This window comes from Andrographis paniculata, unplaced genomic scaffold, assembly GCF_009805555.1.
Source record: "Andrographis paniculata isolate CXL003 unplaced genomic scaffold, ASM980555v1 Contig54END, whole genome shotgun sequence".
NCBI classification, from domain to species: Eukaryota; Viridiplantae; Streptophyta; class Magnoliopsida; order Lamiales; family Acanthaceae; genus Andrographis; species Andrographis paniculata.
Genome location: NW_026137589.1, coordinates 4,988,206 through 5,000,268, shown reverse-complemented (window position 1 = coordinate 5,000,268; position 12,063 = coordinate 4,988,206). Strand labels below are relative to the sequence as shown.

At 42.6% G+C, this 12,063-nt stretch overlaps 2 protein-coding genes across 2 annotated transcripts; one reads left to right on the top strand and one right to left on the bottom strand.

Moving 5' to 3' along the window:
- Nucleotides 1-92: 92 nt before the first annotated feature.
- LOC127255926 (homeobox protein BEL1 homolog) lies at nt 93-2,725 on the top strand. Its single transcript, XM_051281709.1, has 4 exons — nt 93-1,406; nt 1,482-1,876; nt 2,022-2,082; nt 2,173-2,725. Exons 1-4 carry the CDS (start codon nt 519-521, stop codon nt 2,635-2,637), a joined length of 1,809 nt encoding a protein of 602 aa, XP_051137666.1. The 5' UTR covers nt 93-518; the 3' UTR covers nt 2,638-2,725.
- A 2,026-nt stretch (nt 2,726-4,751) lies between these two features.
- LOC127255925 (uncharacterized) lies at nt 4,752-7,917 on the bottom strand. Its single transcript, XM_051281708.1, has 3 exons — nt 6,432-7,917; nt 5,210-5,752; nt 4,752-5,119 (listed from the first exon to the last, which is right to left on the bottom strand). The coding sequence occupies exons 1-3, from the start codon at nt 7,341-7,343 to the stop codon at nt 5,021-5,023; spliced, it is 1,554 nt and encodes a 517-aa protein (XP_051137665.1). The 5' UTR covers nt 7,344-7,917; the 3' UTR covers nt 4,752-5,020.
- Nucleotides 7,918-12,063: the final 4,146 nt, after the last annotated feature.

Here is a 12,063-nt window from a genome sequence, read left to right as displayed (position 1 = left end):
TGTAGGGGCCCAAGTGTGAGAGGTATGTCTTCGAAACCTATCCCCTTGTACGCATATGGTGTGTATCATATATATCATTTTGCATTGACCCACTGCTACTTCTTCAATTCTTCTAGAGAGTAGAGAGAGAAAAATTAAATGAGAGGATATCAGTATACTACGCTGCTGCTGCTGCTGCTGCTGTCTATGATCATCTCCTAGGTTTGGATTTCCTGCGCTTTCTTGCTCCTCACCCACCAAACTACAATATATATACATATATTGTATCTATCTCTTCATAGGTAATTTACTCCCCCCCGGTGATCGATTTTCTTCTTCTTCTTCTTCTTCTTCTTCACTTCGTAGTAAAGATTCAATCTTTGAGGGTTTTGGAGGCAGTAGTAGTCAGAAAGGCCAAAGGGGGAGCTTTTAATCCGATCTTTAATCTTCAATTCTCGATCGATTTTTAGCTAATTGTTAGGGTAAGGAATAGGGATGGTGATTCTGAAGTGAGATCTGCAGATTAGTGAGAAAATTTAATGTCCGGAATGGATGGGAGTGGTGAAGATCACAAACCATACATCTACCCTAATTCTGGATCATCAATTACAGCAACAGCAGCAGCAGCTAATTCCTTAAATGGTGGAAACCAGAAAATTAACGAGAACCAGGCAATAATCGGCTGTCCTGATCATCACATGGTAAGTCTGCAGGTTCAGAGCTTCGAGGCAAACCCTGAGATCTACAACCTGACCGCAGGCATGGAGATGATGGCTTATCATAATCCAACCAGAAACAACGACGATCTGCAGCAGTGGAGAGGGTTTTACAATAATCATAATAATAAGATCAGTGGTAGTACTTCAGGAGGCAGTGATTCTTGCGGTGGTCCTGGAGCAGCTAATTCTTCCAGGGAACTGAATGTGCCCACTTCAAGTGATGACCAGTTTTACCACCACGATTTGACAGCCAACGAGGCCCCGATTATGACATCGCCATGGATTAATAACCCTAGATTGGTTAATGTGGATCAAGATCCATATTCTTTGAGGTCGTGTGTTTTCCCTTGTGAAGGAAATGAAAGGCCCAGCCAAGGGCTTTCGCTCTCCTTGAATTCATCGAATCCTTCCAGGGTCACACTGCAGTCTTTTGAACTCCGACATCACCAGCAGCTGTCTCAGCAAGGACAGTACTATGGTTTTATCAGGAGTTCCAGGTATTTGAAGCCTGCCCAAGATCTTCTTACCGAGTTCTGCAGCCTTGGAATGATTAAGCGAAGTGAAGACGATGATGATAATAATGATACCCCGAAGACGACGACAATTAAGGTTCGGGATGATGACGATGTTGCCAAGCAATCACTCCACTCCCTCGACCTCTATGATTTGCAGATTAGGAAAACGAAGCTGATCCAAATGCTTGAAGAGGTACATATTTATTACATATTTGTTCGATTAATTTGAGAAATGAAAAACCAAAAGGGTGATCTTTGAATTAATTAGGTGGATAGAAGGTACAAGCACTACTGCGATCAGATGAAGGCAGTGTCGTCATCCTTCGAAAGCGTGGCGGGAAACGGAGCTGCGTCTGTGTATTCTGCAATGGCTTCGAGGACCATGTCGAGACATTTCAGATGTCTGAAAGATGGGATTCTGCGACAAGTGAAGGCGACGAAGCAGGTGATTGAGGAGAAGAACACGACTGTGAATGCAGCAGGAGGTTACACCATGAAAGGGGAGACTCCAAGACTCAAACTTCTTGATCAAAAATTAAGACAACAGAAAGCACTGCAGCAGATGAGCTTGATGGAAACTCATCCATGGCGGCCCCAACGTGGCCTGCCTGAAAGATCAGTCTCCGCTCTAAGAGCCTGGCTTTTCGAGCACTTCCTCCACCCGTAATTAATTTCTCTTCAATCCCTAAATTAATTTTTTTTTGAATTTTCTTGTTCCGACCCCATATGATGTCTCCAGCACTAATACTACAAAGTAGATTTAATTTAACCTAGGTCAATTTATTAATTCCTGCTAAACCATACCCAGGTATCCAAGTGACGTCGATAAGCACATCTTATCTCGGCAGACGGGCCTTTCAAGAAGCCAGGCGTGTCCCTTTCTCAACTTTCTTGGATCATTGTTTTTTTGTCCTAATGGAATTAAAGAAATGGAGAATGACATTTTTGTATGTTATTAGGTTTCGAACTGGTTCATAAATGCTCGAGTGAGGCTATGGAAACCCATGGTGGAGGAGATGTACTCCGCCGAGCTAAAAGACAGCGCCGCCGGCGAGAATCCGAGCCGTCCGATCAACGACGATGATCGAAGATCAGGTTTTGATCGGACGGTCGCGGGGAAGGACACGCAATCACTTTCTTCCATACTCAACCAGTCTTCAGCAGACAGGAACTACAGCGGCGCCATGGAATTAGACTTCACATCCTACGGCGGCGGCGGCGGCGGAGTGTCGCTTACGCTGGGGTTGCACCAGCACGGCGGGGTGAGCTCGTCGTCGTCGTCGATGTTTTACAGTACGGCGGAGCAAATGGAAGAGTGCCAGACTGTTCATCATCACTACTCCCTCCTGGAGAATGATCAAAGCCAGAATTTGCCCTACAGGAATTTGATGGGGGCACAGCTGCTTCATGATTTGGCTGGATAGTTAGTACATTATTTTTCTTGTTTTTTCAGAATTCAGACGATATTAACCGCAAGAATTATATATATATATAATCTTAGCTAGCCTTGAATCCTATTCATGTCGGTCATCATTCGTTGATGTTAATGTTATGGTTTTGCAGACGAAGTATATATGCTATCAAGACAAGGGTTTGTTACAAAAAAAAAAAACCTATATATAATATGTAGGAGATTAGCCTCTATATGTTTTTTTTTTTTAAATAAAAAAAGATTTACTTTTTTTATAAAAAATTAGGTGCCACTATTTCACGTAAGAAACCACAAAAACAAAAGCTTAAAAAATATAAAGCAAACACATCCTTAATATCTAAAATTTGTAGGTTAATTAATTAGTTATATATAGTTGGAAGCCATTTTGTGCTAAATGGTCTCTTTTAATTCGATTGCTTTTCTTCTTTAGTTAGTGAAATTAATATTATTCTATTGTTCAATATTTTTGTTCATCATTTTTCATAATAACGTTGTTTTGTGATTGGTGTTTTTATGGTAATAAAACTCTGGTTGATTGTCATTTATCACATCAAATTCACTGTTTGTGCATGTTCTTGTTTCTTGTTAGTTGGTCATGAAATTTTGCAATTCGTCACGAACATCAAGGGTTAATTTTGAGTTGCAAATATTAGGGAAACCAATTTGGATTCACGACCTAAGTAACAAAATAACAAAATTAGTTATTGCACTTTATATATATAATATTTAGGTCAACGTTAACGAGGAGTAAATTAAATAAGTAAGAAAAATACTATGCTGAAATTAATTTTTCAACTTTGAATTCATCCCGTATTTTGTGATCCTTTTATTATTAATTATATTATTTGTTGTGTTCTTGTCTGGTTATTGCAAATCATTTTTGTTCAATAACGATTTAGCACGACAATATGAAATTGGATATATTCCAAGAAATGATCAAATAAAGAAATTTAACTTGAATTACTTTGTTGTGGATGTCACACACACACACACACACCAACTAACTAACTTTTAATCATAAATTATTTAGGTGTCATTAATTTTCTTGTCTTCTCGATTGGACCCAGAAGGAATTTAATTAAATATTGACAATGCAAGCTAACCGATCGATGCTCCAATAATTTGTGGCTGAGTAATTATTAAAATCAAAATTTTGATACTATTGAATGAACAAATTAAATATATCCCCCTTTTCTTTTCTTTATAAAAATATATAAGGTACGATATTGTTAAAAATAAATTAAATTTAAGATTGGGACTGCTCATCTAAACTTTGCAACATATCGTCATCAGTTTCTGATAAATGGCCCTTCAATTTAATTAAGTTAGTCCATATTTAATTTAGTGGTTTGAGAAAATAAATTCGTTTGCCCAACTAAAATATACGACTTTAATTGTAAATTACTTCAAACTTTTTGAGCACACGAAGAAGTTAATTAGATCTTTTTTAAAAAAAAAAAAAAAATGTTTGCATTTTTGTTATTTTAATTATTATATTTTCTGTTCTTTGAACGAATAGAGCTGAAACCATAGGACAGTCTCATTGATGTCAAATGGGCCATCCATTTAAGCCCATTATTAACCTAGGCCCAAGAACAACCCTACACTTGACTCAGTTGTGTACATTCTGTTTAAAAGAGACGTTTAAAGAGTTTTATAATTTTAAAATAGGAGTAATTCTTTTTAGCATTTTATTTGATATCTTTTAAATATCCTACAATAATACTAATCTAAGACACACTTCTCGTGACATAGTATTCCTAACATTATTTTAGTGGTTGACCTTGACCATCATCACCACTCTAAATCCAAATTCAAATCATCATTACAAATTGAGAAAATAGACACCAATTTATTATTAAATAAATGATAATGGTATCGGGGAAGGTCATATCTTTCCACCGCTTCATTTAGTGCATTCATATATCATTACGTGTCTCCATCTCTCTCTCTGTCCCATTTATTTTTTTAATAATATTTTATATCACTCCAGACAACAGTCCCCTGAAACCACCAACCAATTTGACCCCATTTACCCATAAAAAAGTAAAAATCTACTTTACTATTTATATTTTATTAATTTTAAAAAATTCACTTCAAAACATCTTCACAACAAAATTCATCACCATCTTCACAATTTATTCAAATTCTTTACACAAAAACAAAACTAGGGCACATGTCAGCATCCTCAGCCCCACATAAATACATATATATATATATAATCAAGAAAAAAATTAATAATAAAGTAAAAACTCAAAGCTAGAAAACTAATAACAATAATAATAATAATAAGGGAATTGATACAAGAACAAATAAAGGAATACTTCTAATAATAATAATAATAACAGTAAGAAGCTGTTCTTTCTTCCATGGCATCATACTTCACTTACCTCATCGTCCTCACAAACCCCAACGTCGATCGCCATTACATTCCCCTCAGTGTTCATCACCCGGCAGCAGTTTCTTCTCGGAGACTGTCAACAAATGAATACACACAATATTACTTCGATGATGAACTAATTTAGGACAATGACAAGAGACCCGAGTTGTTCGAATTCGCTTACCCGATCCCATAGTCGAGGATCCGGCTTCTTGAAAACCACGACGGTGTCGAGCGACACCGGGTCGGCGATCTTCCACTTGCAAAGAGGATGCGGAGTGCGATTGTGCGCGTACTCCGTCAATATCTGTCCCCCGTCCGAATCCGAGCTCGCCTTTTCGAAATAGAAAACGTAAGGCTTTTGGCACGGGTTCCTCATGAAGGGGCGCGTGTTGAACGCATACGCCGTGTAGTCAGCTCTCCTGTACCAGTTCAAGAACGTCCTCGACGGCATTTCCATCTCGCGCGGGGACAGCACGCCCCGGAATATTTGGACAGCGAACCCCCAAGAGACCGAGATCGTCCAGCTGTTCGCCTTGTCATAACAAATCGACTGCTGCATCAGCCCCGCCGAATCGAGCTTCGTCGGGATCGACAGGCGTCGTAGAGCCTCGACCTGAGTGACGTTCGGGAAGATCGGTTCCACCACGTCGAGGTGGTGCAACGAGACCAACGGCGTCACCGGGTGCGCCGCTAGCAGCCCGAATAAGTTCCCGTAAACATCGTACTGCATCATACGTTGCAAGAAACATCAGAAATGTTAGAATCAAACTTTCGACAAAATCAACCTTAACACCAACCATAATCCACTACACAAAAAACCCTCAAACAAAGATAAATTTTGTGGGAAGATAATGATAAAACGTACCAAAGATCGAACAACACATGACCCCACATTCGAAGGCAATGATTCAACCAACATGGCAAAGAACTTTTCAAGTCCAACCACACCACATCGGATTCTTGTTTTCTTGCAGAACACTAAGGTAAAAAAATAAAAATAAAAAAGGTCTACCAAATTTTAGAAACCCAATGTAATGAAACCCGTGACCTTGCCCAATTTTATTACTACTTCGTCTCCCTCGAGTTACCTTGCCCAAGCAAATCAAAAGCTTCAAAATTGCCATTTAAAAGTAACAACAAGAATAGCTTTCTGTTTCGTTCCAAGAATGAAACTGTGAGATCACTACATTCTCCTCTTCTTGTTTTCATAAGTAGAATTGATCACATCGACAAGATACCATATATAATCAATCAGTAATCACTCACACCCAACAAATCCATAACGGGCAAATGAAAATAGATCCCAGAAAGTGAAAGTGTAGAAGAAAAAACAAAATCCAAATCGAATGTAAGAAGATCAGGATTGATTAAATTGGACTAGATTGGATTTGATTAATTCTTACCTGGTGAAAGCCCCATTCTTTGGTGAGTGGAATGCCGAGCTCGGCCATACAGGCCTGCATTCTGTCGTCGGAGCCGTACAGTCGGGGGTACCTTTTGATGCATCGATCTTGCATCTTCTCCAGAGCTTTGGCCAGAGGATAGCTTATTGCAAAGCCGCCGCCGCCGTAAGCCATACTGTAAGAAAAATATATGTTCTGCAAGTGGCTCTCGCTGGAGCTCCCGATGTAGTAAAATTGGTTGTGGTCGTATTTGTTCAGGATCCTCACCAAATTGTCCGTCACGAACACTGTGTCGTCGTCCCCCATCACGAACCACCGCACATTGTCCATTCCTCCCAGCCGGATCGTCTCCGACACGATTCTTGAAATCCGAATCGCCGATCGGTGCCCCTGCTTGTTCTTGTAAGGAAATCGCGACGTGTCGCCGGAAATCCGCAGCTCCGGTAGGTTTCCGGCCTCGTTCTTTAAAGTCTTGACCCGGCTTTCGAGCCACACGATTCCTCGCATCTCCGGCTTCCACCACAGCTTTATATACTCCTTTCTCTTCCCCCAGAGCTTCGCCGATGCTCCAATGCCGAAGAATATGTGCTCCAGCCCTGTTTTGTTCGATTCCCTCGCCGGTAAATCGTTCAATTGAGGCTCCATCGCCGCCGCCGCGGAGGTGGCGTTCACCGATTCGGCGAGATGAACGACTGTGTGGCGCTTCGAGAATACGCCTTCGTCGCAGGAGGCGTGTGAAGACGACGATACGAGCTTCAATGTGTAAAGGGCGTAAGTAGCCGACACGAATAAAATCAGCCACACCATAAGCTTCGGCAAGGCTTTGCCGTGCGCCGCCGCCACCGGCGCCACCGCCGACGACCTCATCGATTCCCAGATGAACTTATCCGTATTATTCTGGCCGGCTTTCATCCTACTCCCCAAAATCTATCCAAAACCCCAAATCTCCAGAATTGAAACAAAATCCCCAAAACCCCCAACCCTAACAAAAATCGAATTCCACAATGCAGCCTCTTTATTCAATTCCCTAACCCTTCCACCTCCGGCCGCCGGCCAAAAAAGATAAACACAGATCTAAACAAAACCTAGAGATGAAAAATAACAAAGGGGGAAGAAGAGCATGCACAGTGAAGCGCAGACTGCAGAGTCTATTGTCTTCCTGCTCCTTCTCCGGCCCCAATGCAAAAAACCCAATCTTTATTTTTGGCTGTAGGGCGTAGGCAGGCTTTTATTAATTACAAATTTAATGTGGCTTCTGTGGGTAGACGTCGATACATACAGGGACTCTGTATCTAATATATATATGTGATTGTATGTATCTATCGACGGGCTGGGCTCGGACTCGGAGATCTGTTGGGATACGAATACACGAACAAATCTCCCACCGATGAGGCTCCGAGTTGGAGGAGACTGGAGACGTACGAGTAAGCCTCTCGAATTCTTCGGCTGAGTATGAAACAGAATCACAGTGGAGACAAAAGGGTTTTTCTTCGTTTTTAATTTTGGGCTTTCCAATGCTATTTATTTTTAAAAATAATTTGAGTTTGTTTGGCTGTATTTTTTTATTATTTTTTAAGAAAATATATTATCTTTATTTTTTATATAATACGATTATTTATTTAATATAAGAAAATATTATACTGGTAAATATTTATTTTAATTTAATTTTTTACTATAATTATAAACACAAAAATATAGCCCTATCAAATGAACTATTGCCACGTCGGCCTGAATATTAGCTCAACTCGAATCTAGTGGTTCAACGCGTATAGAATTTTATATTCAGCATATATATTCACAACTTATAGCTTGTCCAATTTGTATTATAAATCAATTGTTTTTATTATTGTTGATGTATTTTTTCAACAAAAATAAAGTAAAATTCAAAGACATAGAAAATATCCTTAAACTTGATTAATTAGTGCCTGAGATTAGGAATCTCTAAACACTGTAACGTACAGAAACTAAACTGGAAAATAAAATACTGAAATTTAAAGTGGTGATCCCCAAATCTGACTTTGCTTTGTTGAAGTTGATTGAAGATGCCTTGCCAAATGATGATCCAAATCCTTAAATATTCCCTGGGAAACCGTACTGAAAACCGTCACCCGAACGGTTACAACGTCTCCTTCTCAACCGTCTTCCAACCTTTCTTATGCTGACACGTGTCCCCAGCAGACCAAAAATCCCTATATTTCACTCCTTGAGCCAACTACAGACCTTCCGCTCTTTTGGCCCGACTTCGTCCTTCGTCCGACCTACTTCTTCGCCCGACCCCACTTGGGCCGACCTCCATATCAACCGCCCCCTATATTTGATCAAAGGCCTCCGTGTTTGTCCGACTCCTCCTTCTATCCGACCTACAGTTTACCCGACCTGCGGATATCCCATCTCAACGACTTTCTGTCTCGAGGATCTCCTGACTTGAAAACCTTCCGACTTGAGGTCTTTCCGTCTTGCGGACCTCCCGACCGGAAGACCTTCCGACTTGAGGTCTTTCCGTCTTGCGGATCTCCCGACCTGAAGACCGTCCGACTTGAGGTCTTTCATCTTGAGGGCCTCCCGACCTGAAGACCTCCCGACTTGAGGTCTTCCCGTCTTGCGGACCTCTCGACCTGAAGACCTTCCGACTTGAGGTCTTTCCGTCTTGCGGACCTCCCGACCTGAAGACCTTCCGACTTGAGGTCTTTCCGTCTTGAGGACCTACCGACCTGAGGTCCTTCCGTCCTGTATTTTCCTTAGAAATAAATAAATAAATTTATTTTCCTTGATTTCCTCACGGTGTCCTTCAGCCAGTTCAATCAACCCTATTGTCAGGCCCATTCTTCTTTTTACCTTGGGCTTTTAACCTAATTCTAAATTTCGTACGTAACAACTTGCCCGCCGCCAAGGGACTTTCAAACGCCATTTAGCAATCAATGTTTGGAAGTTCATAAATCACTACCCTCTTGAAAAACTCCCTTAGCAACTGCACCAGTTACTGCAACACTCCTGATAAACTTCCTTCTTCGCAATACAAGCCTGTGTGAATCACAATCCCAAAACATTCTAACTATGGCGAATCAATACATGCCTGCCCTTCCTTTCGACGGAACCCTTCCAGAAGGTCCATTTTCAGCTTCGAAAGTACTAACTCCGACGATCCGTCCATATTGCACTACTCCTGAAGATTCAAATCGGATGAGGGAAGTTTTGGAATCTCGCAACCCCTTGGCTATCAACAATCCCAACTACCAAGCAGTTCGCATCCGGGACAGCATCAAGACCCATCTCACAGACCCAAAAGATCTGTATCGCGCTTGGTATCGACGAGTAGCAGAACACTTCCAGACCCAATGGCGTTCCCAAAAAATCGACCAAGCAATATTGCTGTCCACCATGCCTATCAACCTGCATGAGAAGGTGTTGTTGGCCATGTCTGCCTTCTGGAATGCGGAAAATGGGACTTTCCTCTTCCCATCAGGCCCCTTTGGCCCAACTCTTATGGACGTGGCCATGATCGCACATCTCCCAATCGTGGGTGAAGACCCTGTAATGGGAGCCCTAGATGGGCAGGAGCCATCAGAAGACCATCCGGGATGGTCCTTACAAAGTGTGAAGGAATGGGGTTGGACAAAGTTCGCAACCGACCAGCAAGGGGCTCCAGGGACTCCTGTAACCGACCGGGAGCATACTGCCTTTATTCTGTTCTGGCTTTGTAGGTACATCATTGTTTCTCCTTCCAAAAGTGTTCTTCCTTCCCACCTCGACCTGGCCATTCATATTGCGTCAGGTCGGTTCTTCTCCCTTGGTACTCTATTTTTAGCCAATCTGTTCGAAGGACTCACCAGGGTTAGCCTTCGTTTAACAGATAACGATAATAGGAAATTAGACACTGCCGCGTCGGGTCCTTTTTGGTTTTTAGAACTTTGGTCCCGTCTTTACTTTCCCAACGCGTTTAACTTAGGATCTCCGCCCACTATGCCAACGTCTGAAAAACATTTAGGATTAGTCCTCAACCGACTCTGCTCAGGACGCAATAAACTCCAATCATCCGACCCAATAATAACTGCCATTTTAACAGATACCCGCAGTAACTCTCGATTTTCTATGTATAAAAAATATGCGGGTTATGCTCCCGACCATTTTTGGCCCTTTCCAGTACCAAACCCACTTCCGACTCCTGAGCCTTGTACTCATCCCACCTATCCTTTCGCCTGGGACGTCGCCCTCAAACCCAGGTCTCTTTTTAGTAGCAAGAAACTTGATAAAAAAGGGCAGAAAACTTTTTACACTTTTAACTATGAACCTCAATTCATGGCGCGCCAGTTCGGCTGTTGCCAAGGTATCCCTGGACCCGTCGCGTGTCCCCAAATAATTTTTCAAAGCCCCGACCGACGAGTCCTTCCTAATTCAATCCCTTCTTATATCTCCCAGCTCACCACGTATATAATTTCCAATTCTTATATTCCTTTCCGCTCCAACCCTGAGATCGTAGATACTTTCAATGAATGGTGGTCGGTCGTATGGTCCCTGATATCCCCTGATGAGAGTCGGTTGCTGAACGTCCTCCTCCCTCCCCAAGGACTGGTTCTAGGGACGGCGATACATACTAGCACCCAAAAACATACAACCGCCCCGGGAATCGGATCTGGTGGTCCCACGCGCAAAAGAAAAACTTCCCAATTGCAAACACCCCCGACCTCGGAGACCGACCAACAAACACTAGCAGACCTTGGAATAAATAGGACGTCAGCAAGGACCCGACCCCGAATTGGTAATGTTTCTTAACACCGTGAACCAATTCACTAAATCGTAACTTTGATTCTACTCATTTCATTCCCCAGAACCGACCTTGGTGACACCGACCAAGCAACCGACGCCAGCACCAACCGACCATTCAATCGGGCCTTTGGTCCAGACCAATTTGCCAATGAGCAATCGGGCGGAGGACCCGACGCGGAGGCAAACTCTTCCTCCCGCACCGAGGAGTGGTCGGGCCAGGCCCCCGACCAGGAGACAATCTTTACCAGCAGTACCTACAGAACCAGTAAGTTCTCTCACCAGCACTCCTTAGTATTCTAATGATCAACCTTGATATAGTTAACAACAAACATCTTCATGATTTTTCCACAGACACCTTCACCCATCCCATCAGCAGCAGGGGTCTCTTCTGACAGCGAGGGGACTACTTCCCAGATGGGTCGGCCGCCATACATGGCATCAGACTCATCTATATCAAAGGAAGAACCAGCCGCCCTCGCCGAAACTGACCTTCAAAACGACATCCCTGATGCTGCTGATCCCGAAATCGAAGGTGCCCCAGAGATCCTGGCTGCAGTGGCTCTAGAGGTAGCCGTCCAACCTGCAGCCGCCCTACCAGCAGCGGCACTCCCTCTAGCCATCGAATGGCAGGCAGAAGAACCACCCGTGGCAGCCCAACCTCCAGAAATGGGAGAAATGTCTTCATCCGATTCGGAGACTTCTGTGAATTTGGTAAGATTAAACCAATCCAGGTCATAACTTTTCTTTCGAAAAACACTAACTGTTTCCAATACTACTTTCTATAGGGACCCAGGTCGGCACCTCAGCGACCATTCGCAGCAGCCGACGAGTCGGCTGCTATTATACCAGCTGTCTGCCCAACTCGACC

Bases quoted from the DNA above. Each gene is read 5' to 3' on its own strand.
- LOC127255925 (XM_051281708.1), bottom strand. From the start codon at position 7,343: ATGAAAGCCGGCCAGAATAATACGGATAAGTTCATCTGGGAATCGATG. The intron at 5,753-6,431 runs GTAAGAATTAAT...CGTATGATGCAG, and splicing joins AAGAATGGGGCTTTCACCAG to TACGATGTTTACGGGAACTT. The intron at 5,120-5,209 runs GTAAGCGAATTC...ATTTGTTGACAG, and splicing joins ATCCTCGACTATGGGATCGG to TCTCCGAGAAGAAACTGCTG.
- LOC127255926 (XM_051281709.1), top strand. From the start codon at position 519: ATGTCCGGAATGGATGGGAGTGGTGAAGATCACAAACCATACATCTAC. The intron at 1,407-1,481 runs GTACATATTTAT...TGAATTAATTAG, and splicing joins TGATCCAAATGCTTGAAGAG to GTGGATAGAAGGTACAAGCA. The intron at 2,083-2,172 runs GCGTGTCCCTTT...GTATGTTATTAG, and splicing joins CGGGCCTTTCAAGAAGCCAG to GTTTCGAACTGGTTCATAAA.